At 36.4% G+C, this 27,343-nt stretch overlaps 1 protein-coding gene across 3 annotated transcripts in view; it reads left to right on the plus strand.

The window, feature by feature from the left end:
- The first annotated feature begins 355 nt into the window (after window positions 1-355).
- Window positions 356-27,343, plus strand: part of VPS54 (VPS54 subunit of GARP complex) — a 103,359-nt gene continuing 76,371 nt past the window's right edge. For 2 of the 3 annotated variants that reach the window (XM_043917669.1, XM_043917670.1), the window contains exons 1-2: window positions 356-489; window positions 27,028-27,183. In XM_043917669.1, the coding sequence (XP_043773604.1) occupies window positions 27,048-27,183 (136 nt within the window). In that variant the 5' untranslated portion in view covers window positions 356-489; window positions 27,028-27,047. Of the gene's footprint in view, window positions 490-27,027; window positions 27,184-27,343 lie in introns of those variants that run through there. The other variant, XM_043917671.1, reaches the window with a different exon arrangement.

Below are 27,343 nucleotides of genomic sequence, written 5' to 3' on the forward strand. Positions count from 1 at the left end.
GCTGCGGAGGCCTCGCGGCGGCCTCCGGCGCTGTCTCCCCTGGACCTAGCCAGACCGAGGCGGGCGGGCGGGGTGAGGAGAAGCAGTAGAGCAGGGAGCAGAATCGCTAGGGGTAGTGGTCGCGGCGCGGCGGCGGCGGCGGCGGCTCCTCTGGAGGCCGGGGATGTGGGAGAGGCGGTGGCAGCAGCGGCGGAGGCGGCGCTGCGGACCCGGGGGAAACTGCTGGCTGACAGGACACCCGGGAGAGACGTGAGGGAGCCGCCGCTGCCGCCTCTCACCCCCGAGCGGAGCGGGGCTCGAGAGGGCGGCCCTGTGCTCCCCCGGCCGACTGGCCAGCCGGCGCGGGTCGGGGGCGGGAAGCCGGGCTCGGGCCCAGCCGGGCTCCGGGCGGCGGCGGCCGCGGAGCAGCAGCCTCGGCGCGACGTGGAGGCTTGGAGGCGGCGGCGATGCACTAGGCCTCGCTCTGGGGCGGCTGCCCGGGACCCGCAGGTAGGTGTCGGGCCGGCCCCACGCGGCCCCCAGCGCTTCGCGGCCCACCCTCGCCCCGACTTCCCGTGGAGGGAGGACCGAGACCCCACCCCCTCTGTCTCCTCCCAGGCCCGAGCCGGCGGAGTTTCGGTCACAACTGACCAGCGCCGAAGCTTCCATTCCTCCCGGCCACCACCTCCTCCTCTTCTCAATCTCCCGCCGGGATCCGGGCCGGCAGCTGTACTCTTCGCCCCTAGCCGGCGGCTGCGACGCCGCTCTCGCCCCTCTCGCCCCTCTTGCCCCTCTTGGGATTTCGGCTGTGGAACTTCCACCACCCTCCTTAGACGCTCCCCCCAAACTTTCCCTTTCTTTTTCTAGCCGGGCCCTTAAGCCGCTTTTTGATCCTACTGGAATAATTTAAATTTAAAAAGTCATTTTTCTTCCTGGAGATGGCCAGCCCAGAAAATAACTCGGTGTTTTGCAGTTTGGCAGTTTAGCTCGCAATCATTTTGCTCAATAGTTAATTTTCTTCAGTTATACGTCTTTCCGTCTCTGCATTGATCAGGCCTTAACTGCCCTCCTGTCGTTGACAGGGGAACTTTTGCCTGCCCATTATAATTAACACTTGGCCTGTTCGTGTGCTGAGTTTGGGATGGTATATTTAGAATTTTGGCTGACCCGGGTTGCAGTTTGTTTTTAAGAGTTCCCCATTAACTAGCTTTATTTTGGTCTTTATTGAAGCTCTCTTTACTTTCGAAGAATTCAGTTGGAATGTTTTTGTGTTTTGTTTTTAATTGGTTCTGTGTCTGATTTGTCAAACCCCAGGGCAGTCTTAATAGTAAATGCTTTAAAATGGCAAGTGATGTCATGATAGTGTACTGAGAAATGTTACTGTGGTAACTTAAATTGCAGATTTTGACGGACATTCAGGTTGACTTTTATATCTGATGAAGTGTTCTATTTGGAAAAGTAGCTTGAGAGCCTTAATGACTTCTAAGGTGGAATGATGGGATTTGTTTGATTGCAGTCAGATTCTGATTTCCTAGAAATAGGTATTACTTGATTGTTCATCGTTGTCATCATTGCTTATGATAGGTTTTGGTAAAAATCAATGTGTGCAAATTTTGGGTGCTTGATAGTTGTGGTCTAAGGGATTAGATGTTTGCGATTTTATTGTGATTTGGCTATTTTAAAATGATACTCTGTTAATTTCAGAATTATTGTGTTATCAGGACAGACATTACAACCTGAGGATCACTTTTAAAAGAAATTAAAAATATCTCTGTGGTTTTCTTTATAATGAGTGCACTACAACAAAATTATAAAGACTGTCCCTGTTTCGTTGTCAATGATGATATTAATGTATTTTGGTCTTAGAGAGGTATTGTTACCCTAACATTTGGCTTTCTGAAATGTTTTTCATTGCGTTTAAGGTATCCAAAGTTTATTAGGAAAAGATGATTAAATTTGTATTTGTTTATTTTCTGGAAAAGTTAATTTCTGGATAGGTATTAAGTTTTTATGTCAGAATTAAAATCAAATCTGACACAACTCTTGAAATGGGAAACTTTGCAGAATTTGTTCTTAATGACATTCTTTTTGTATCAATAAGAGTTAATTAAAATTCTTTTTCTGCTTTAAGCTTTTTACAAACTATTGAGTAAAGTACACTTACTTAAAGTATTAAATTCATCCATTTTTAGGTTATTTACATAGTTGTGCAACCATTACCATAATCTAATTTTAGAACATTTTCATCACCCCAAAAAGAAACCTCTGCCCATTAGCAGTTACTCCCCATTGTCACCACTCCACCCTACCTCGGGACCTAGGCAACCACTAATCTACTTTCCATCTCAATATTTGCCTGTTATGGTTCACTCATATATACAGTATCACTCCCTGAAAAGTTTTTCTTTTAAAATTAATTTCCATGTTTAAAATAGTTTAAGTCAGGAAATAATCAACTGATCACTGGTATTAAAAAGTGATATTTTAAACAGTTGCCATCCTGTTTGGTTTTATTCATCATAGATTACTACTGGAGAAAGAAAAAAGTTAGCATGAATGACTTCAGTGATCTGAGGGAGGTGGTTTAGTCAGCTGGGAATCAGTAGGTAAAAGTTGAAGGACTGTTTTTGCCATTGGATGTTAGAGTTGAAAAGATCTTAAAAGTCATCTGCATACTTTCTACTTCCTTCACAAATAGATGGCAGAAACCAGATGAGGAAATCTGGAGTGGAAGCTTGAATCTCTAGGACACATGACTCAAGAACCACAGTGTGACCATGTAAAGCAAGAAATGGGGATTTGCAAGTTAGAACTGTTAAGATCTTTTGTGTATATAAGTATGTACGTATATATGTATGTATGTATTTGACATTTTACTAGCAGAGTAGTCAGAGAACTGGACATTTCCCCATCTTTGGGATGGAGGGAGGAAGGGGACAATGCATGCGATTCATGTTACAAAATCCTATAAAATGCTTTAAGCTAAAGGAGGATGGCATATACATTATTTAGGTATCTTTTTGTACTGTTCCCATCTTAATTTTTAAAAAACCCATATTTTAGAAACACAATTTAAAAAAAATTAGGGCTGGTTGGAGGCCTCCTGTTTCAAGACCTAGGGCCCTAACTTTTAAATCAGAGGGGCAGTTTTGCCCTCCAAGGGATATTTGCAAATGTCCAGAGACATTTTTCCTTGTCACAGCTGAGGGCTGGGTGCTGTTGGCTTCTATCCAGGAATGTTGCTAAATATCCTATAATGTGCATGACATATCCTACTCCACCCTGCCTCCCCCTCAACCTCCTGACACACACAACAAAGAATTATCCGACCCTAAATATCAGTAATGTTCTAAATCTGTGGTTTGCATGATTCTCGAAGGGGCCTGAGCTAATGTTCCTGACTTCCACCAGATGGGAAAATATTCTCTGGGCATTGTTTGGTGGGTAAGATTAAACTTTAGGTCCTCTGGCAATTCTCTCTCTTTGCAAGAGGAGGCAGTGAGGGGAAAATCTGTGACATAATGCAGATATTTTTTTAGTTTGCTTAGTAGTCTTCAAATCTGAAGTAAAAGAATTGATTTCTGTCTGAAAATGGCAGCCTTATTTTATTGCAGATTTGAGCTATTATGTTTTGACTTGTTCATTACTGGTACATAGGTTTTTGAATTGAAAATAAATAGTATTTTCTTTACCTAGATAATTTTTTTTCTGGTAGCTTCAACTGCCAAGGAAGAGAAGTAAGCTGTGTTTTAATTAATTAATAATGTATATTATGATGCAGAAAAATTCAAAGCTTACTCATGAATCTCATCATTTTTTTCTTATTGGCCCCACTTTTAAAAAAAAGTATTTATTTTTGGTTGTGCTTGTCTTGATTGCTGCATGCAGGCTTTCTCTAGTTGCAGTGAGCAGTTCTTCTCTTCACTGTGGTTCTCAGGCTTTTCTTTGCAATGGCTTCTCTTATTGTGGAGCATAGGCTCTAGGCGAACAGGCTTCAGTAGTTGCAGAATATGGGCTCAGTAGTTGTGGAGCATGGGCTTAGTTGCCCCAACGGCATGTGGGACCAGACCAGGGATGGAACTGGTGGCCCCTGCATTGGCAGGCAGTTTCTTTACCACATTCAGAGTGAAAGTGAAAGTGTTAGTCATAAGTCTTGTCTGACTCTTGGCGATCCCGTGGACTGTAGCCTGCCAGGCTTCTGTGTCCATGGGATTCTGCTGGCAAGAATACTAGAGTGGATAGCCATTCCCTTCACCAGGGTTCTTCTGGACTTAGGGCTCGAACCTGGATCTCCTGCATTGCAGGTAGGTTCTTTAACGTCTGAGCCACTGGGGAAGCACCCTTTGCCACAGTACCACCAGGGAAGTCCTAGGCCTCACTTTTGACTCTTATTTAATTTCTTTGTAGCAAGTTTAATTTGGTGATGAAAGGAGATTGAAAAGTTGGAATCACTTCTGTTATTTACCAGCCTTATGACTTTATTAGATAAATTACTCAATCTTTCTGAGCCTTAGTTGTCTCATAAGGTAGGAATAGTGGTAATTTTTGTGTTTTAAAGTTACTGTGAGAATTAAATGAGGTAATGTGTTAAGATGCTATGTCAGCTATAAAATACTATATGAGTTAGTTACTGTACCTGAAACTAATATAATGTTATATGTTAATTGTGTTTCAATTAATTAAAAAAAGTTACTTGTTTCAGAAGATTCAAATTAGAAAGGGATATAGATGGTGCTGAAGCAGGAATATGGAAAGCAAGGCAGAGAAGTAACTGCTGAAAACAACGTCTTTAGGGAGAAGAGAGTTCTAAAAATATATTGATAACAAACTAGTGAAAGAACTAGTCAGTTCAGTTCAGTCACTCAGCTGTGTCTGACTCTTGGCAAGCCCATGGACTGCAGCTCGCCAGGCTTCCCTGTCCATTACCTACTCCCTGAGTTTGCTCAGACTCATGTCCATCGATTTGGTGATGCCATCCAACCATCTCATCCTCTGTCATCCCCTTCTCTTCCTGCTTTCAATCTTTCCCAGCATCAGGGTCTTTGCCAAAGAGTCAGTTCTTCACATCAGGTGGCCAAAATATTGGCGCTAGTATTATCACCATAATTTGAAGATCTTTCACCTAGGGGCAGACTGACTTCCTTCAGTAGCATCTGAGGGTATCACCATAATATAAAACAGATTATTAAAATGGTGAAATTGAGTTATCAAGGAAAGATTACCTTGTTTTCAAAATATGCTGTTTGAAAAGCCATTAAAAATGTATAATTTAAGAATTGAAAATTTCAGAAGTGCCTTATACAAAAAGTTTTGACCTTACCAAGAGTAAACTATAGTTATCCTGGCTCATTTCCCTTATTGGGAATAATTCCTTCTGCCTTTATTTATTATTCATGCCTTTCTTTTTTCTAGAAGAATTTTTCTACCACTGGTAATTGCTCTTCACATGTGAGGATTTAATTGAAGACATAGGGGTTTTAAACCTATCCACTATCTGTAAAATCTCATTTATTTCTAGATTTGTTTCTTTATTATTTTTCAACATCCTTTTTTATACAATAAAGAGATGTTTTGATTTTTGTATATGTTTAGTAGTCCATGTTGTACATTTAGAGTTGGATTAACTGAAATACTTGAAATAAATGGGAGAAATGTAATCTTAGAATTTTGTTAAACTGGTCAGTTTTCCTTCACAATCATACAAAAGTAAAACTGCAGATAAAACAGTGTTCCAGCTATCCAGTGAGATTTTTTTAGACAGCATGAGGGTAGAATGGTTGGAGACAGTATTCAAAATAAGTCACGTTGTGGTATTGGTAGGATTTTTTAAAAAGTATGGTGAACTTTAATGGCAACCCACTTCAGTATTCTTGCCTGGAAAATCCCATGGATTTAGAAGAGCCTGGCAGGCTACATACAGTCCATGGGGTCGCAAAGAGTCGGACATGACTGAGCGATTTCCCTCTCACTTTCACTTCATGGTGAACTTAAAAAATAATCAGATTGTAGGGAGTTCCCTGGTGGTCTAGTGGTTAGAATTCCAGGCTTTCACTGCTGTGACCCAGGTTCAGTTGTTGGGGAACTGAGATCCTGCAAGCCACAGCTGGCGTGGCCAAAAAAAAAAAAATCAGATTGTAGAAAGTGGGGGTAAATTTTCATGTCATAAATGCTACTGATTTGAATAATTTATGTTCAATTAGTTAGCTTTTTCATTAAAACTAAGTTCAGAGATTGGGTGTTTGTATATGAGTATTCTAATACATCATGTTTTATAATGTTTTTCTCCTGTGGAGTGAATAATTTTGAAATCATATTAGTTATCAAGAAAGTTTGTGACCTGGTTTGTTTTGTTTTGTTTTTCAGTTTGGCTAAATAAAATCCTAAGCTAAAGGCAGTGTCAGTTGGAATGGAGAGCAAGGACTGGATTTGTGATTAAGAGTGGAGTCCATAGGACAATTAAAGTTGGTGTAGAAATTGAAGAATGTAGAGAGGTCAAAGAGTTAAGTTGGCCCTATTTGTCTTTAGCTTGGTAAGCAACATCAGTTCAGTTCAGTTGCTCAGTCGTGTCTGACTCTTTGCGACCCCATGAACCACAGCATGCCAGGCCTCCCTGTCCATCACCAACTCCCGGAGTCCACCCAAACCCTTGTGCATCGAGTTGGTGATGCCATCCAACCATCTCATCCTCTGTCATCCCCTTCTCCTCCTGCCCTCAATCTTTCCCACCATCAGGGTCTTTTCCAGTGAGTCAGCTCTTCGCATCAGGTGGCCAAAGTATTGGAGTTTCAACTTCAACATTAGTCCTTCCAATGAACACCCAGGACTGATCTCCTTTAGGATGGACTGGTTGGATCTCCTTGGAGTCCAAGGGACTCTCAAGAGTCTTCTCCAACACCACAGTTCAAAAGCATCAATTCTTCAGCGCTCAGCTTTGTTTATAGTCCAACTCTCACATCCATACATGACCGCTGGAAAAACCATAGCCTTGACTAGACGGACCTTTGTTGGCAAAGTCATGTCTCTGCTTTTTAATATGCTGTTTAAGTTGGTCATAACTTTCCTTCCAAGGAGTAAGCGTCTTTTAATTTCATTGCTGCAATCACCATCTGCAGTGATTTTGGTAAGCTACATAGATGGTGTTATTTACTGAGCTAGATAGAGAAGGAAGGTAGAGAAGGGTGGATAAAGATAGTGAATTTAAGTTTTGGATATCTTGACTTTTAGGTGTCTCTGAGACTTGCAGGTAAAGATACACCCAGTAAGCAGTTACAAATTTGGGTATGGAATACTCACAAGCAGTTAGAAATAGAGAAAGATATAAAATCCATCCAGTTTTCTCCATCTTCTCTACTATTATCTGAGTTTAGGCTGTTGTCATCTCTCACTGTTTCTCTAACTATTCCTATTTCATCTCTTTTAGTCTTAGTCCTCTCCAGTCCATTCTCAGTGTTACAATCAGTGATCAGTGATCTTTCTTAGGGAAAATTTGATTATGTCATTCCTCAGTTTATTTCTGTGATTTTCTTTTATCCTCATGATGAAACTCATATTCCTTATTGCTTTAGCAGATTTATAAATTCATTTAAGTTCTTTTCCCAATTTATCTCTCTAGGCCAGTGACTCTCCACAACTCCCTGCTCCCCTTAAATAAACAGATTGAATTACTTGTGGTTTCTGACACTTGGCTCTCTCTTCCCTCCAAACCCTTGTACTTATTATTCCCTGTTCCTTAAGGGTTCTCCTTATCACACTCTTTCTCCCCTTCATCCAACTGACTCATTTCTGCTTATCTTCAGTTTTTAGTAAGCCTTCGTTGGTCCATTGATTCATATTATTATTACTGAAAAGTTTTAAACTCACAAAAAAGTCAAAAGAATAGTAGAATGAACACACACACCTTTTGCCAAACCTGGTAACAGGATATGGATATTACAGTGCTTCATTCTGAATACTTAAGCGTGTATCTCCCAGTTACAGAGAATGTCCCTGTAATGTCTCTTACATAACCACAATACCATCATGATACCTAATAATACCAACAATTGCTCAATAACATTATTCAACATATAGTCCATACTTAAATTCTCCTATTTGTTCCAAAATTCTTTATAGATTTTTTTTCTCCCTTTAGTGCAAAATTGAGTCAAGTGTCATATGTTGCATTTGGCTTCTATGTCTCTTCAGTCTTTCTCAGTCTGGACTAGTCTCATGGTCTCCCTTTCTTGGGTTTAGCATCTGAAAAGTAGAGGTGTTTGTCCTCAGGTATATTGCATATTCTGAATTAGTCTTTTTTTTAATTCAATTCTGGTAGAATATTTCTGATGATAATATAAAACAGGTGATATATATATATATATATACACCTATCACTTTATCACATTAGGAGACACCTAATACCAGGCTGTCCTCTGTTGGTGACTCCAGCTTAATCACTTGGTAAGCACTGACAGATCTCTGCTATTTAATACATGATTGACTTTGTGATATTTTGTGGCCATGTAAATATCATGTTCCTAACAATCTTTTAAACTTATGGTTTTAGCATCCCCATTAATCACCTTTGCTTGAATCAGCCATTGCTTTGGAGAATTACAAATAGTGATATTTCTATTTTTTTCATTCTGTCTATATTTATTATCTTTGCTGACTTTTGAGAGCAGTGAGAGCAGGAAGGCTGAATATTAGCAACTGAATTTAGAAATCAAGGCATTTCTCACCTTTTCTAGAGCCAAGTAAGTGGTGAAGATGAAAGGTGGATTGCTAAGGAGGTAGACAAGAAAGAGAATAGAGGTTTGCCAGTGAAGAGATAAGACGAGTTAGCTTGAATAGATAGAGCTGAAGGAAAGAACTTTAGTACTTGACTTTTTATTTTTTAATGAATTGGTGAAATTGACAATAGGAGAGTCAGGAAATAATTCATAGAACAAGGTCTTGGAGTGGAGAAAGATGAGATCAAGAACAGCAGGTTGGGGGATTAGCTCTGGAAAAGAGCAGACATCTTATACTGTACTCAGAAGGTTTAGGAGTTGTGTATAGGTGAGAATTAGGTATATTAGGGTATGAATGGAAGAAGTCATATCTGAGGACCTTGTTTTATTGATATGTGGTAGATAGTTACTTTTTGAGCATGAGATTGGAGGTAAGCTAGGGAACATGAAAGTAATGAAGTTTGTTATAAATACTGTGGGAATTGGGAAAGAGAAGTGCTTGAGGATAAATAAGTGAAAGGACTGCTGAGCAGAGCCTCATTTGAGATTGGAACTCATAAATATATAATCTGCATGTTTTACATAAATTTTCTCTGACAGTATTCTGCAACCAGAAACAAAAGCAAAGACAGATTGTAGTGAAGATGGATGAGCAAGGAGAAAATTAAACATGTTATTGACCATGAGATCCAAGCTAAGTAGAGAAGCTTGTAAGGCAGAACTGGGCTAAGAGACCCAAACAGTGGGGAGAGGTATAGAGGTAATACCAAGCAGTAATTCATTAAAATGCTATTTCATTGTTGGTTTGGGGTTATAGTACTAATGAACTTCATAGTTACAGTTACTTACTTTATACCTCAAACTAACATTTAAATATTTTCATTCTTGAATCACTTACTGACTCACTGCAGATGAGTTTCTAGCTATTTTGCTTTTTTTTCTCTCTAAAAATTTTTTTTAACAGCATCATTTTATTATGTTTTATAGAGTACATACTTGTTTAGATTATTTGAAGAACCTTCCCTTCAAGGACCTAGATGAAAGATATAGTTTATTAAAAAAGATAGACTTAACACTAGATTATTTTTACTCTAGAAAAAAGGCAGGGTAACCCAAACAATGGATAAAGCCTAGTGTCATTTTTGTCCTTCTTGAGAATACATTAATATGTAATTTTCTTTTAGCAACTACTTTCAAGGTAGGGTAGATTATATAGATTTTATTTTAATTTTACTATTTTTGTAGGTATGTCAATAAGTATCTACTGATTTACATATTTAAGACATTTGTATTCTCCAGTTAACTTTGAATGAGTGATTTTAGGATTTGTTACTCTTTGGCTAAGACACCAAGAATAGAATACCATGTTCTTATCTGATTCACTCTGACAAAATTTCGCTAGTAATACAGTAATACCAATGCTCTAAAGGAGTAAAATAAAGCATCCAAGTTATATTTTGTTTACATTCAACTTTTTACATGTTAGCGACAGATTTTTCACAGTACAGTTATATTATTCAGTTCCAGGCTTATGAACCTTAATTTCAGTGACTGTTATAGTGTGTTTTTTTAGCATATTGTGTGACAGATGCTGGGGAAAAAAGACATTGTTTTTATTTTTAATAACATCTAGATTTTTTAAATGTATTTATGCTGTATTTTGAGGATATTTGTAATTTTATTCCTAATAAGAATGTCACACATTTAATATTACTTATTTCATAGCTATTTAAGAATATGTAAATTTAATATTATAATATTTAAAAAATATTATAATATTTATATTTCTTATCCTTCCAGACAAGATTCTCTCTTATTGTTCCTTTTTGTCACTAAATCAAAAGTAAATAAGGAACTTAAGGAAACACATGTATTTAGAATTTCCTGCAAGGCACAGGGTCTCATAAATGTCAAATGGGAAAGTAAGGAAAAAGCAAATTAGATTAGCGTAACTCTGTTCTTATTTTCTGTGTTTCTTTAGGTTCAACTTGATTTCCCTCAATTTAGAAATACTGATATATGCAAGAAAAAAAATACTTTAATGTCCAACCAAAGATAGATTTGATAAAAATTATTAGAGATTATTTTTTAATCATAGTAAATTTAAAATATCTCAAATATGTAATATTCTAAGAAACGCTTGGCACAACACTTTTGGAATTTTAAGAGCCAATTTCTGGCTAATGGTGTAGTTAAGCGTCTTTCCTTCAGCTAGAACGAAAATAATATACTTCTCTACTATGTAAGATTTATCATCTGACAGAGTCTGGTTTAATCATAATTTTTAAGGTAGCTAAGTTATAAAATATTATGTATCATATATATTATTGCTTACAGTGATCTCAATAATGAAGCTAACTATTAAGCATAAAGATTTGAGCTTTCAAAAAATACTAACAAATTAATGCTGTCATATAAATAAGTACTTGCCTTCTCATGTTGGTGACCCGTTGTAGCATATTTATCCCTCATTGCCGCTCAGGAATTACCCTTTTGCTAAGAAAAATGGTAAATTGTACTAATGAAAATGTATAGTCTTTTTCTTTAAGTAATAATTTTCTACCCATTTCAGTCTTATAAAATTATTTGAACCTAAAACTGCCCTAAAAATAATCCTTAAAAAATTATCAAAGATATTAATTATTGTTGCCATTTATTTTTAATATAAGTGGACTTAAATAATAATTGTTCTTCTAAATAATTGGATCGGTGACTGATGAGACAAAGAAGACAGAAAAGTAAAGCACTGGGTGCCTGACATGGATGGGAGGCAAAGTGAAAAACTTAGATTTGTTTTTCTTATTTTCTTTCCAGAGAGCTAATGTGCTTTGGGGACAGAGATATGGAATTTCAAATCAGAAGATCTGAGTGCAAATCACATCTTCACAACTAACTAGCTAAATTGTGTGAAGCCAAGTTACTCTTGAACTTGTTTCTCTATCACAGAATAGGGATCACTGTTTCATTCATTTATGGATTCATTCAGAAATGTTTTTCTTGGAAGGTTGTTAGTAGGACCAGCAAAATCATATAAATGAAACTAAGCAATTATGTACCATATAGTGTTTAGTAATTATTATTGTTATTATTATTGTTTTTCTGTTGCTTCCGTCTCCCTTGCCATCATTTCATGGATAACATATTTTCACTGCCCTTTTGATCTTAGGACTTCAGATAATTTTCAGAACTTGTGGTGGGAGTGAGGCAGTCCAGGCTCACCCAAGTCCTAGCTGATCTCCCTGCACATCATGAATAAGGGTATTAGGTAGGAGAGTAGTATGGAAGGCAACTTTTCTGGATCAGCTTGCTAATTTTTTTACTGTTGCTTGACAAAGTCCTGTTTTTCTCAAAGTGGGGCATAGCCCAAGGTGCCTCATAGTCTCTGGGTATAACTATTCAGTATCTTTTCTGCTTCCTCCTCTCCATCCATCCCATTCCATCCCCCGGAGAATCTAATTCTTCCTTCTCTCTCATCTCCTTTTTCCACCACTTTTTCTTATTTCTTTTAATCTCACCCCCAATTGATTTCTTGCTGTTTGCCTATAAATGTGCTCAGGTCTCCCATGGCCTAAAAAATTCTTGCTCAACTCTTAATTGCTTTTCTTTCATCACCAAAACTATGTTGATATTGTTGCATTGTTACTTCATCATTTACTTAACCTCTTGTGGTATGGCTCCTGCCCCAAACATTGTCCTAAAACTTCTAATCCAGTTTCCTTTCTGAAATTTAAAAACCTCCTTGACCTCTCTCTCTGCAGCATGTTGACACTACTGTTCATACTTTCCTTCTGGATCCTTCTCCCTTGGCTTCTGTAGGATGAGTTTTCTGACTGCTTTCTTCCTTACCTTTTATGTATATTTGCCCCACTCCTTGCTCTGAGTTCTCATTAGCCCTCTTTTTCGACACTTTCTTCCTTTGTAATGTTACTTTCCTGTGACTAGAATTATTTATTATTCCTGTAATGTGATTGAACTAGGAATGGTGATGCAAAATTCAGGGAAGCAGGATTCTGTTTACTACAAGAGATAATTTTTTTTCCTAAAGTAATTATAGTTGCTTTATAGTAATAATCTGCTTCTGAAGCAGTCACTTCATTACTGACAGTTTTCAAATGGAGGCAGAGAGACCCTGAGTAGAAAGGATTCATATATTGATAAACAGTTGAGACAGATGATCTTTTAAAGTCTGGTCCAACTGTCTCATCCACTCCACTTTCATGGACTGAATTTTGACCATTATTAAGTGTCTTCCAAAAATAGTTTTTCCAGCTTCTGTGCCTCATCATCCCTCTTCTTTCTCACAAACAGTTTTGCTTTTATTTTTTCAAAAATTGCTAAAGTTTCGTCATTATTTTCCACTACTCTCTTTTTCTTTCCTTTGACTGGCATGGCTTTGAGGACCACTGTTGCTTTGACCACTTTTCTGATAGTAAATTCTATCTGCCCGTATTGGTTTGCTTCCTCCACCGCAAACTAGAGGCACTGAAGCAATGGAGGAAGTTTAGAATCCTAAACTTTAATTTTAAAACTTTGTATGGCACAGTCCAAATGTTAAGGCTTAAGATGTTTATAATGATAAATAGTAGTAGTGCAATTATTTGTTGAATGTCTACCATGTGCCAAGATTTACATAGATCATGTAAATTATATTTCATTTAAATGTTACAACATTGCTATGAGGAAGACACTGTTGCTGTTGCATTTTACAAATGAGGAAACTGAGAGCAATGTAAGAAAGTTGTCAGAGGTCACACTACTAATAAATGATAGAGATCTAACTCACTTTATGGCCAGTTTTCTTAACCAATATATTATACTGTGTTATAGGAAAGATAAAAATCTAGAATCAAATTTTAGGATGTCAGGTAATGTTATATAAACAAGGTAACGTATTTTTGACTTAGGTTTTTAGATTGTTGGAACATGAACTTATAAGAAACATTATTAGTGGCTTGTTCGTGCTTACCTCTTTTTCCATTATAGTCATTCATTTGTTCATTCATTCATTGAACATTCATCTGTGCTATGTGTGGTATAGAAAGATGAATGAAACAAGTATAATTTTATGATGTAGTGAGAAAGACAGGAAATAAGCAGGTAAATTAATCAGTTATAATTTGAGAAAGTACTATAAAGATCACAAACCATAAGGCTGGTAGTAGAGAGTAACCAGGATATGTGTGTTGGACGGGGGATAAGGTAAGAGGAGGAAGTACTTAAATACTGTGGTCAGGAAAAACCTGTTATTTACCATCGTTAACATTTTATCATATGCCTTTTCATACATTATATATAGCTATATACAGTTTTTATATCAAAAGGAGATTGTACTATGTATTCTGTTTTGTAATCTTATAATTGAGTCTCTTGAAACAGTAATCATTGTATGTTAATTTCCTCACCTATTTCACTCCAACCTCTGCATTCTGCTTCCACCCCCACTATTGGACTTGACATTGCTTCCCAGTGTGATGCGGTTACTTCCTAACTGCCAAATGTAAAGGAGGTTTTTCCCCTTAGTATTAATATTTTATTTGTGAATTCTGAGCTGATTTTTCTTCCCTTTTTTCTTCTGCCTTCTTTGATATTCCTTCTCTTCTTTATCACAAGTTTTTCTTTATATCTTTCTTTCTTTCTTCAGAAATGTTGTTGGAGTCCTCTTAGATACTATACTTGGCCCTCTTTACTAATACTCTTCTGGAATGATGTATCATCAATTCAACACTAGTGTCTTAAGTCTATAATGGCTCACCATAGTCTTGTGGATTAAGTCTAAACTCCATTGTCAGATTGCATGCAGCTTAAGGAATATTCATTTTTTATCTAAAGAAAAAAGAAGTGGACTTTTACTAATATTTGTTATGAAGTTTGATACCAACATCTTCAATCAGTCCACATGTTTATTTATCAGATAGTCACATTATATTGATAAGTGAGTAAGCTCAAGGGATTAACAGTAGTGTCCTTCACTTAGTTTATCCTTGTGATGTAATAGCCTTTTTTTTTTTTTTTTTGTATTTTTTTTTGTAATAGCCTTTTATGAGTAGTTAATTAGGTTTACAAATTATGTTATATAGTTTTAAATAAACCAACTCTTACAAAATGTTCACTAACTCCTATAGAGAAGTCACATCTTGGATAAATACTAATAATGGAACCACAGTAAATAACAAAGCACAGAGTTGGATTCTCCTACTCTTAATACAAGCTTTTCCATAGCCATATATTAAAAGTACAAAAGAGCTGTCAAACTCAAGAATATGTTATGTATGTTTTTATTAACAAGAAGAAAAAGCATTTATTAACAAGAAGAAATTAGCAAACTTGCTAATTTTTTTTTTCTTTTTCAGAAATGGCATGTGACTTGACAATAATATATAACCAGACAGAATGAAATACACAGACACAGACAGGCAGACATATTAAATCTGTCCCCACAGGGTATTTTTGTTTGTTTTTAAATAAAAAAAGTTTTATATATAAAATTTTATATGTAAAGTATAGTGAAAAAATAGAGTAGTTGATTTTTTAGAAACACTCAAGCTATTGTAAATCTGTTTTAAAAATGGATGTTTAAAAAAAAAAAATGGATGTTTGGAAATCTTCCATCATTGTGCTATTTTGTTAAATGATGATCTCTTTAAAAGTCCAGAGTGGAGTTTTCTTCCTTGTTTTAAAAATCTCAAAATAGAGAGTTTAGACAGTGTGATCAGTGATTTCTTCCATTTGGTTCTACATCCATATGTGAGATACTTCCCCCTGCCCCAATAACAAGCATTAAAAGCCAGGTATAAAAATAAGTTGAACTCAGAGCCAAACCTTTGAATCACCATTTCATGAAAGTTTAAATCAAGATTTTTAATAATAATGAATCACAGTGAAATCACATTACTATCTATTAAAAATAGAGTAAAAAGTTACTTTTTTGCCAGCAATTAACAGATTATTTTAAATGTTTTTCCTCTCTTAAAAAATTTCCGTTTAGCATAATTTTATATTGTATGCATTAATATAATGCATGCTGTACCCTAATTTATAAATGATGATTTTTTAAAAGTTTTTTTAACTGATGGGCTATAGGATCAAAAAAGTTTGTAAATTGCTGATATAGATCGTAAGTATCCCAGATCAAAGGAAGGCTAGTTTTCTCAGGGTTATTGTTGTTGTTTAGTCACTAAGTCGTATCCAACTCTTTTCGTGACCTCATGGACTATATAGCCCACCTGTTTTCTCTGTCTATGAGGTTTCCCAGGCAAGAATACTAAAGTGGGTTGCCATTTCCTTCTCCAAGTTATCTTCCCGACCAAGGGATTGAACTCGCTTCTCTGGCACTGGCAGACAGATTCTTTACCACTGAATCACCATGGAAGCCCTCTGAGGGTTAACAGCCATTAAAAAAGATTTATAGTGGAGGTAGATGTAAGGCTGAAGCTGAACTTTTGCTGTTTAATAATAGCATTGTTCCTGATTAATGAAGCGTCATAGTTAATTTTGTGTGTCAATTTGACTGAGCTAAAGGATACCCATATTGATGGTAAAACATTATTTCCAAGTGTGTCTTTGAGGGTGTTCTGGAAGAAATTAGCACTTGATTCAGTGGACTGAGTAAAGATACCTGCCTTTGCCAGTGTGGGCGGGCATCATCATTTAATCCTTTGAGGGCCTGAATAAAACAGAAAGGCAAAGGAGGTTGAATTTGTTTTCTCCTCTTGAGCTGGGACGTTTATCTTCTCTGGCCCTCACACATCTGAGTTCTTGGTTCATGGCCTTTGGACTCGGGTCCTAGTGCCAGTGGCCTCCTGGATTTCAGGCCTTTGACCTCAGACTGAATTATACCTTTGGCTTTCATGGTTCTCTAGTTTGCAGAAATCAGTGGTGGGACTTCTCTTGCCCTCCATATCAGGTTGGTGAGCCAATTCCTTGAATAACTATCTTGTAAATATCCTATTGAGTCTGTTTCTCTGGAGACCCTGACTAATATATACACAGAAATAAGTTTTCATAGGAAAACATTTGGAAAATTCCCAAAAGCACAAATGAATAAAAATTTCTTGTAACTTTGTGTTTGGAGGTAACCATTTTTAAAATTGTGGTATATGTCTGTGCATTTTTTTTTGGAAATGCGTATGCTTATTTTAAATTAGAAAATTGGGATCATACTGACATACTACTTTATTTATTTATTTATTTTTTCATTTATTTTTATTAGCTGGAGGCTAATTACTTCACAACATTGCAGTGGGTTTTGTCATACATTGACATGCATCAGCCATGGAGTTACATGTATTCCCCATCCCGATCCCCCCTCCCACCTCCCTCTCCACCCGATTCCTCTGGGTCTTCCCAGTGCACCAGGCCCGAGGACTTGTCTCATGCATCCGACCTGGGCTGGTGATCTGTTTCACTATAGATAATATACATGCTGTTCTCTCGAAACATCCCACCCTCGCCTTCTCCCACAGAGTCCAAAATTCTGTTCTGTACATCTGTGTCTCTTTTTCTGTTTTGCATATAGGGTTATCATTACCATCTTTCTAAATTCCATATATATGTGTTAGTATGCTGTAATGTTCTTTATCTTTCTGGCTTACTTCATTCTGTATAATGGGCTCCAGTTTCATCCATATCATTAGAACTGATTCAAATGAATTCTTTTTAATGGCTGAGTAATATTCCATGGTGTATATGTACCAATATGAAGCAACTGACATACTACTTTAAAACCTGTTTCCACTTAACAATATATGTTAAACATTTTTATGTCATTCAGTATTTTGCAATTCTATTAGACTTTTTTTAAATTGTAAAAATATATGTAACATAACATTTACCATCTTAATAATTTTTAGGTATGCAGTTCAGTAGTGTTAAGTATATTCACGTTGTTGTGGAGCCAATCTCCAGAACTTTTTCATCTTGCAAAACTGAAACACTATAACATATTAAACAACTCCTTATTTTCCCACCTCTGGCCCTTGACAACCACGTGCTTTCTGTCTCAGTGAATTTCGCTGTTTATATACTCTGTGTAAGTGGAATCATACAGCATTTATCTTTTTGTGATTGGCTTATTTCACTTCACATAGTGTTGTCAAGGTTCATCCACGCTATAGCAAACATCAGAATTTCTTTCTTTTTTAAGGCTGAATAATAATATAACATAGTATAATAATAGTATATATACTATATATAGAATATACTAGTGTTTATATACTTATATATAAGTATATATGCTTATATAATTAAATATATAATTATACAGATAATTATAAATAGTATAATATAATATAATTATAATATAGTATAATAATACTCAATGAACTGACTTGATGGACATGAGTTTGAGTGAACTCCGGGTGTTGGTGATGGACAGGGAGGCCTGGCGTGCTGCAGTCTATGGGGTCGCAAAGAGTCAGACACGACTGAGCAACTGAACTGAACTGAATAATATTCTATTATGTATATATACCACATTTGTTTATCCATTCATCTGTCAGTAAAAACTTGGGTTGTTTCCACCTCTTGGCTATTATGAATAATGTTGCTGTTACATGAGTATACAAATAACTCCTCAAGATACTGCTTTCTGTTCTTCTGGGGATATACATAGAAGTGGAATTGCTTTATCATGTGGTAGTTCTATTTTTACTGTTGAAGGAATTGCCTTTCTGTTTTCTGAAATGGCTGCACCATTTTTCTTCCTACTGACAGTGCATAAGGCTTCTAGTACCTCCACGTCCTTGCCAACACTTTTTGTTGTTTGATTGGTTGGTTTTCTTTTTCTTGGATAGTAACCATCCCAATGGATGTAAAGTTTGCAGTCCTATTTTTAATGATAGTGTAATCCACTGGTTGTACTGTAGCTTATTAAATAACCAGTTTCTTCTTATTTAGGAGTTTGGTTGTTTCAACTTTTTTGCTTTTAAAAATAATGTTGAGATTATTTTTGTTCATATTTTAGAATGTGTGTATATTTTTCTTAACATATGTAATCTAGAAATGAAATTTGAAATGAACTTTGAAGGGAGAAGAGGCAATGAATAGGTAGAAAGATGGTATGAATATTCCAGGAAGGCATAGCCTTAACAAAGACAAGGAAGCCTTAATAGCCTGATGGATTAAAGCGACATTTAGACCACCCTATCTAGAACAGAGATTATCCATGGGTAATAGGAAATAAGGGTAGAAAGGAAGGTAAGCATCAGATTGTGGAATTCCTTGAGTACCAACTTGTAGAGCTTGGCATTTGTTTGGAAAATAATAAATAATTTTAAAGGTTTTTGATCTGAAGTATGGCAGAATGAAAACATTCTAGAAGGTTAATCCTGAAGCAATGTGCAGAATGGTTTAAACTGGAAGCAAAGAGACCAATTAGAGGACCACAGTATGATAGAAGGTCAATAGAGGGCAAGCAAGTTTAGATTTTATAAAGTAGGGTATATTATAAAGTAGAGTAATCACGTTTGAAAAATAGAAGGGAAGTAAAATGATTAGTTAGTATATCTGTGTTAACCACTTTGGTGAAATGTTTTGTATACATTGAAATGGTATAGGGGAAAAAAAAAGTCTGGCTATTGCTTTACTTGTAATAGGCAATTCCATAGATAGTTCAGAGTTGGCTGTGAGTGATTTTGTAATATCAATGTTCTCTCTAAGCAGCTATTACTTTAATTTAGAAGCAAGGGAGATTTTTGCATAGTACCTGGGTAATGCATCTGGTAAATGTTTCTCTGTCTCAGCTTCCTTCTCATTCAGCTTTTAAGGAATTCCAGATTCTGTATATGGTATTACTCTTCTACAACATTAAAACCTGATTGAAATTTATTTATTTTTCTTCCATTTTTGAAGTTGTACAACAATGCCATCTTCAGGGCAGATTAGCAATTACAAATTTAATGTTTTTCTTTCTCTCTGATACTTATATTTCACATTATTTATTTAATGTTTAAAAAATATGAAAAGTTTCTTTCCCCTAACTTTTTATTGTGAAAACTAAAAAACACAGAAAAGGGAAAGAATAGAACATGTTATAATCATATGTACTTGACTTAAACCATTTTTAACATTTTGCCATTTTATCTGTGTGTATTTTTTTACTGAATCATTTGAAAATAAGTTGTAGGTGACATATTTCACTCCTGAATACTGTAGTGTTCATGTCCTGAATATAGGACAATTTTCCCATAATCTCAATATCATTAATCCACCTAAGAAAATTAATAGTAATTCCAAAATCTCCTACAACATCCAGTCCACGTTCAAAATTCTCCAGTTGTTCCTATAGTGTATTAGAGCAGAATTTTTTTGAGCCAGCCTCCAGTCAAGGCTCACAATTGCCTTTAGTTATCTTTATTTATTTTAATATAGAATAGTTGCCCACCTTTCAAAAATGACATTGATCTAAATGTCCAGGCTAGTTTTCTTTTAGATTATCTCATAGTCTCAGTTTGTTTCCCCATGTTTGTTCTAAATCCCAATATCCTATTTCCATCTATTTTCTTAGACTGGAAGGTAGGTGTAGAGCAAAGGTACTTAACCTGCAGTTCACATATTCTTTAGGGTCTGTGAATAGAATTCAGGGAGTCTAAATTTTGGATGGGGAAAAAATTACATCTTTGTTTTAATTCAGTGGTTCTCAACTGGGGTGATTTGTCCTCTCACCTCTCTTTCCCCACATAGGAATGTTTGGCTGTGTCTGAAGACATTTTAGTTGTCACAGCTGAGTGGAAGGCTGCTATTGGAATCAAGTGGATAGAGACTAGGGACGCATCTAAAGATCCTACAATGTACAGGGGGAGAACCCCCAACATCAAAGAGTTATGTAGATCAAAATGTCAATGTGAATGGTGCCATGGTTGAGAAACCCTGCTTTAACTGAATTTTAGCATTTCCTTTAATTGTGAATGTAAGAAACCCCTCTGCTGCTGCTGCTAAGTCACTTCAGTCATGTCCGACTCTGTGCGACCCCATAGACGGCAGCCCACCAGGCTACCCCGTCCCTGGGATTCTCCAGGCAAGAACACTGGAATGGGTTGCCATTTCCTTCTCCAGTGCATGAAAGTGAAAAGTGAAAGTGAAGTCGCTCAGTCATGTCTGACTCTTAGCAACCTCATGGACTGCAGCCTACCAGGCTCCTCCATCCATGGGATTTTCCAGGCAAGAGTACTGGAGTGGGGTGCCATTGCCTTCTCCGAAGAAACCCCTCACATGGATATTAATGCTACCTATAACTTTGTTACCATGTGAAATTTCACATATTTTCATATCATATTAAATTGTTGCAAGGATCTCAAAATATTTATGCTCATTTATTGCTTAAGAATTAGATGTTGTTGTTGTAGTTCAATCACTAGGTCATGTCTGACTCTGCGACCCCATGGACTGTAGCACATCAGGCTCCTCTGTCTTCCACTGTCTTCTGGAATTTGCTCAAATTCATATCTGTTAAGTTGATGATGCTATCTAACCATCTCATTCTCTGCTGCCCTCTTCTTACCCTTAATCTTTCCCAGCCTCAGGGTCTTTTCCATTGAGTCAGCTCTTTACATCATGTGGCAAAGTATTGGAGCTTCATCTTTAGCAACAGTCCTTCCAGTGAATAGTCACGATTGATTTCCCCAGTCAGTCCTAAAGGAATTAGATAGATTTGCATAATCAAAAAGCAAAAATAGAGGCAGTTCAAGAGGGTGGAGTAGAAGGACATACACTCATTTCCTCCTGTGAGAGAGCACTGAAATCGCAACTAGCTATTGACAAACCATCAACAAGATGATGCCGGATCCTATTTAAAAAAGATATCCCACATCCAAAGACCCAGGGAAAAAAATAAATTAAAAAAATAAACAGAAGAAAACCCCAAAATTATTACTGTATTATAATTTTTAAAGATATTTAGATAGCTATATTTAAGTGTAATTTTGTAATCTTACGTATTTTATGTATTGTAGACATTATTCTGCTAGGGTTCTGTAGACTTCACCAGAGTGCTGAAGGAATCCACAGAACAAAGAGTCTTGACCCTTAGTCTAGAGGGTTGATTCGATTGGGTTAAACATTTTTGGTGAGAGTACTTCATAGGTGATGATATTTATCTCATATTGTCATTTCATGAATCACATAATATCAAATTGTCTTACTATTATGAATGATGCCAAGTTTGGTGACTTGGTTAATTAAGGTGGTGACAGCCAGATTTTTCCATTTAGAGATACATTTTCCCCTTTGCATTGCAAGATCATCTGTTAAGGGGATATTAATTCTTAGTTATTAGGTGAATTTTCTGTTTTTGAGCAGCCTTTCACCTAATAGCTTTAGCATACATTGATGATTTTCACATTGGGGTTTACAAAACGTTGATTTTCTGTTTCAGTCATTTCTTCATACTTACTGGCATTCCTCTGTAAAGAAGAGATTTCCTTTACCTATCCCACCCCACCCCTCTTCCTCATTGCTCTTCCTCCAAGTATCATGATAGATTCATTTTTTGTTTGTTCAATATGTTATACTCAGTTAGGGTTGTTTGTTTGTTTAGAGTTCTCAACTTGTCATAAATGTGACCAGTGGGAGCCCCTTTAACTTGATCCTTGGTCCTTTTGATAAATCCTACTGGTCTTAGAGAATTTCCTTGCTTTTTGACGCAAGAGTTCTCGTGATCGACTTGTTCTTTCTATGCTCCAGGTTTGGAGTCAACTATTTCTTTAAAGAAGCATTATTTCTTCATAGGGAATGGTGTTTAGAAACCAGGGTCTGAGCACTTAGTGTGCTCACTGCTTCTGGCCCTTTTTAATAGAACATCTTAACTAAACTTCTAGTATAAAAAGATAATTTGATCTTTATCTTTCTGGCTTACTTCACTCTGTATAGTGGGCTCCAGTTTCATCCATCTCATTAAAACTGATTCAAATGAATTCTTTTTAATGGCTGAGTAATATTCCATGGTGTATATGTACCACAGCTTCCTTATCCATTTGTCTGCCGATGGGCATCTAGGTTGCTTGCTGCGATGAATTTAGAAAGATGGTAGTGATAACCCTATATGCAAAACAGAAAAAGAGACACAGATGTACAGAACAGACTTTGGGATTCTGTGGGAGAAGGCGAGGGTGGGATGTTTCGAGAGAACAGCATCGAAACGTATATTATTTAGGGTGAAACAGATCACCAGCCCAGGTTGGATGCATGAGACAAGTGCTCAGGCCTGGTGCACTGGGAAGACCCAGAGGGATCAGGTAGAGAGGGAGGTGGGAGGGGGAATTGGGATGGGGAATAGGTGTAAATCCATGGCTGATTCATGTCAATGTATGATAAAAACCACTACAATATTGTAAAGTAATTAGCCTCCAACTAATAAAGATAAATGAAAAAAAAAAGATAATTTGAATTATAGGAAAGAAAATCAAATGTTTTTGACTTATTCATCCTTGTAGTTTCTTGCTTTTGAAATAATGAGCCTGTTTATTCCTTTCTTTATTAGCCCAGACCTATGCTTTTATCTGTTTACTCAAGGATAATTGGTAATTGTCTAATGTTTCTCTCTTCTCATCTGTCCTACATAACACCCATTTCATTCTTCGGTAGAATGTTATATACTGCCTATGTGGCAGGAACTGTATTAGGCGTGTAGAATACACAGGAAAATGGAAACATCAAGTTCACAGTCTAGTAGGAAAGATCTATATGAAAACCAAAATTTCAGTATGATTGGTGCAAAATAGAAATGCATAAACAGTGATTAAGTGTAAGAAATCAAAGAAGGCTTTAATAGAAGATATTTGAATATGGCATTGATGTAATTATGAGAGGATTACCATGTGAAGAAGGGTAGATCTATTTATAGATTCTCATTGTTTGGTGACCACTGGTTAAGTGCCCAGTTTGCATCTAGGTGGCAGTTACAAGTGCAAGTGTTATTAATAGAAATCAGGAGTTGCCTGCATTTAGTGCTGAGAGCTTTCCTTTTTCATGTATTCTGTGGTTTTTGTTTGTTTGTTTTTCTAAGTAGACTATTCTTAGCTTACATTAAAACTTTCTTACTATGATGCCTCATCATTTCTGTTCTTTAGCCTTTCAGTGAAAGATGATTTCTTTGAAAGATTATTCTCCTGAAATTGTTTGGTTTAGAGTCCATGTAGGTGTACTGTATTTGTCTATACATCCATGCTTTTTGAATAAATCCAGTGTGTTTTATTACCAATGACTGCACGTATTAAATGTCTGTATCATACTTGTTATGTGGTTATTAATACAAAGTTTGGTTCTTACTGTGTCTTAATAAAAACAGGGTGGTGAGAGGATTTGAGAGATGGTTAAAAATTGGGGCTCACTCAAGTAGGTAGTACTCTGATTTTACATAATCTCTTTATAGCTAGAGATTGTCCCTCTTTTCATAGGAATTAGGAAGGATATAAGGGAAAAAACCCCAGAAACTTGTGTATGTTAACCAATTCAAAAACTTTAAGAGTAAATAAGGTATCTTTATTTCTCCAACCAGGAGTCAGAAGTAACTTATAGGCTCTAGAAATGTTTTTTTAATAAGTCCCCATCTTCCCAGGTATTTCTAGATCCCTAAGATGGCAATTAGACTTTCTTTTCACTGTAAAAACAATGTGATGGTAAATAGAATACATTGAAATGGTAATGTGCTATTGTTGGAATCAATGTTTAATTTATATGACATCAAGCAATGGGTGTTTGACATAAATACATTTTCTATGTATTTGTAGCCTACATCTTTAAGTGTCAAAACATGTTTATTTTAGCTGTTTTATTTGTTGAAAGTAACAAAAATGTTAAACAGACTTAATGTTACATTTACAATTGTCTTTACCAAACACTTAATGTATGGGATTCTTTGTTATCACTGTTTCCTATCTTTTGGATATTTCTTTTCTCTTAAACATACAAATGCTTTTATACAGAAGTAACAGTGGTCATGTATGGATGTGAGAATTGGAACTGTGAAGAAAGCTGAGGGCCAAAAAATTGATGCTTTTGAACTGTGGTGTTGGAGAAGACTCTTGAGAGTCCCTTGGACTGCAAGGAGATCCAACCAGTCCACCCTAGAAGAGATCAGTCCTGGGTGTTCATTGGAAGGACTGATGCTGAAGCTGAAACTCCAGTACTTTGGCCACCTCATGCGAAGAGTTGACTCATTGGAAAAGACCCTGATGCTAGGAGGGATTGGGGGCAGGAGGAGAAGGGGATGACAGAGGATGAGATGGCTGGATGGCATCACAGACTCAATGGACATGCGTTTGAGTAAGCTCTGGGAGTTGGTGATGGATAGGGAGGCCTGGCGTGCTGCGATTCGTGGGGTCGCAAAGAGTCGCACACGACTGAGCGACTGAACTGAACTGAACTGTATGCCTAATGTTCAGTTCAGTTCAGTCATTCAGTCGTATCCGACTCTTTACGACCCCATGGACTGCAGCACACCAGGCTTCCCTGTCCATCACCAATTCCCGGAACCTACTCAAACTCATGTCCATCGCCTCAGTGATGCCATACAACCAACTCATCCCCTGTCATCCTCTTCTCCTCCCGCCTTCAATCTTTCCCAGCATCAGGGTCTTTTCCAATGAGTCAGTTCTTTGCATTAGGTAGCCAAAGTATTGGAGTTTCAGCTTCAGCATCAGTCCTTCCAATGAATATTCAGGACTGATTTCCTTTAGGATTGACTGGTTGGATCTCCTTGCAAAAGGGTATAAATGCAATGGGCCAGTGGTGCCTTTCAAATCAAGACCCTGATTAATTTTCCCAGATATTTTCATCATCATACTCTTTTCCCCCTAAACTTCTAATGGCTCCTGTAGTCTGGCCATACTGTCTTTGTGTGTGTGTGTAAATATGGTTTACTTGTCAGTACTTTTGGTAGCATTTTTGTCAGCAAACATTTGTCTCTAGCCAAGTCAGTTTCCATACAGTCTTATGATTATTTCATGTCTCTCAACCTTTGTTCACGCTGTTTTTGCTTTCTGTTCAGGAACTTTGAGGAAATTATTTATCTCTGTTCTTTTCTTAGTAGCTTGTTTCTACTGGTCTCAGGAAATAGCATAATTGAATGTGTTTCCTTTGTGTTAGCAGGACTGAAACAGGTATCCTGGGATGTCTGGAATATGGAATTTTAAACTTACTATCAAACTACAGAGGAGTTAGAGTGGATAACTTTTTTTGTCACCAGTCTTACCCTTATATCTCTGCTTTTTATATCTTACTCTTGTTTTTCTATTCACCACATTTCCTAAATTGACTTTGCAAAAAACTTGTTAAACCACATGTATTTTTGTAAACTACCTAGTCCTTCTGGGCCTTGCTATACTTATGTCTAGTACTGGGAAACTTAGAGAAGGTGATCTCTTAAGTGCCTTTTCAAATAAAGGCTTCTGATTATTTTCATTTATTTATTCCTTCATTAAAAATATTTATCAAATGCCTAGTGTTTGGTTCATATGATCAGCAATGTAACAGTTTCTACTGTCCGATAATAAAATAATACATATTCTTCATTATCCAGGTTATGTATTGCTTCATTTGTAAAGTCCTACCTGACGTTGTAGCCTTTATTATGTTGTCTTGCCCACAAATTCTTTCTGTACTTTTTAAAAAGTGTAGACATAGATTAACTTGTGTTTTGTTTAAGGATTTGATTATTTTGATTACCTAAAATAATTGTGAGTACCTTGAAGAATGATACTTCTTTTATAAACATTTAATATAGTGACTGTCACATAGTAATTGTAATCATAATGATTACTGACATTTGTGAACACTAACTTTGAGGTAGGCATTGTTTTAAATTCTTTACATACATCTGGTCCTTTAATTCTTACAAAATGTTTATGAGATGAATGCTTTTCATCTCCATTTTTACAGATGAAGTAAAGCATACAAAGGTTAAGTAAATTTCCTCAAGGTTATATTGCTGGTAAGTGAAGCTGGAATATGAGTTCAGTCAGATTTCAAAACTCCATGCCTTTACCCATTTTGCTGTAATGCTGAATTATATACTTGTTGACTGAATGGACTGTTTTTAATTTTAATATATATTGGTTATATATATATTATATATATATATATAGTTTTGGTATCTAGTTTCACTTTGGATAAAAGGCTAAGGATATTGCACTTTGAGGAGAATATTTTTTAAACAAGGACCAATAACTTTCTTAGCAAACTAAATATAATGAATGACTCCCACAATTAATAGTATTCAAATTATATGCTTACACCTTGATGGATTTTAAACAGTCTGTTTTGAAAGAAAATTTATGACATGCATAATACTTTTAGGTGAATTATGATTTGTATTGTGTGTTGATTATTGTTTGTTGCTCATTTTCAGTTGAGTGGTGATTTTATGCAATGGCTTCAAGCCACAGTTCTTCACCAGTGCCTCAAGGAAGCAGCAGTGATGTTTTCTTTAAAAAAGAGGTAGACCCGACAAAACACGTTCGACCTGTGCAGTCACTGCCAGATGTGTGTCCCAAGGAACCCACAGGTAATGCTTTTCTTTTTTTTAAGGAATTTTATTGAGAATTTGTTTTATCTTTAAATGAATAGTTAGATTCCATATACTTAAAAGAGTAAATGTGAAAACTAGGATGACATATAATTTGGAAATAAATTGATTGGGAAATTGGAATATAGTTCTTTTTATA

Source organism: Cervus elaphus, chromosome 11, assembly GCF_910594005.1.
Source record: "Cervus elaphus chromosome 11, mCerEla1.1, whole genome shotgun sequence".
Lineage (NCBI taxonomy): Eukaryota > Metazoa > Chordata > Mammalia > Artiodactyla > Cervidae > Cervus > Cervus elaphus.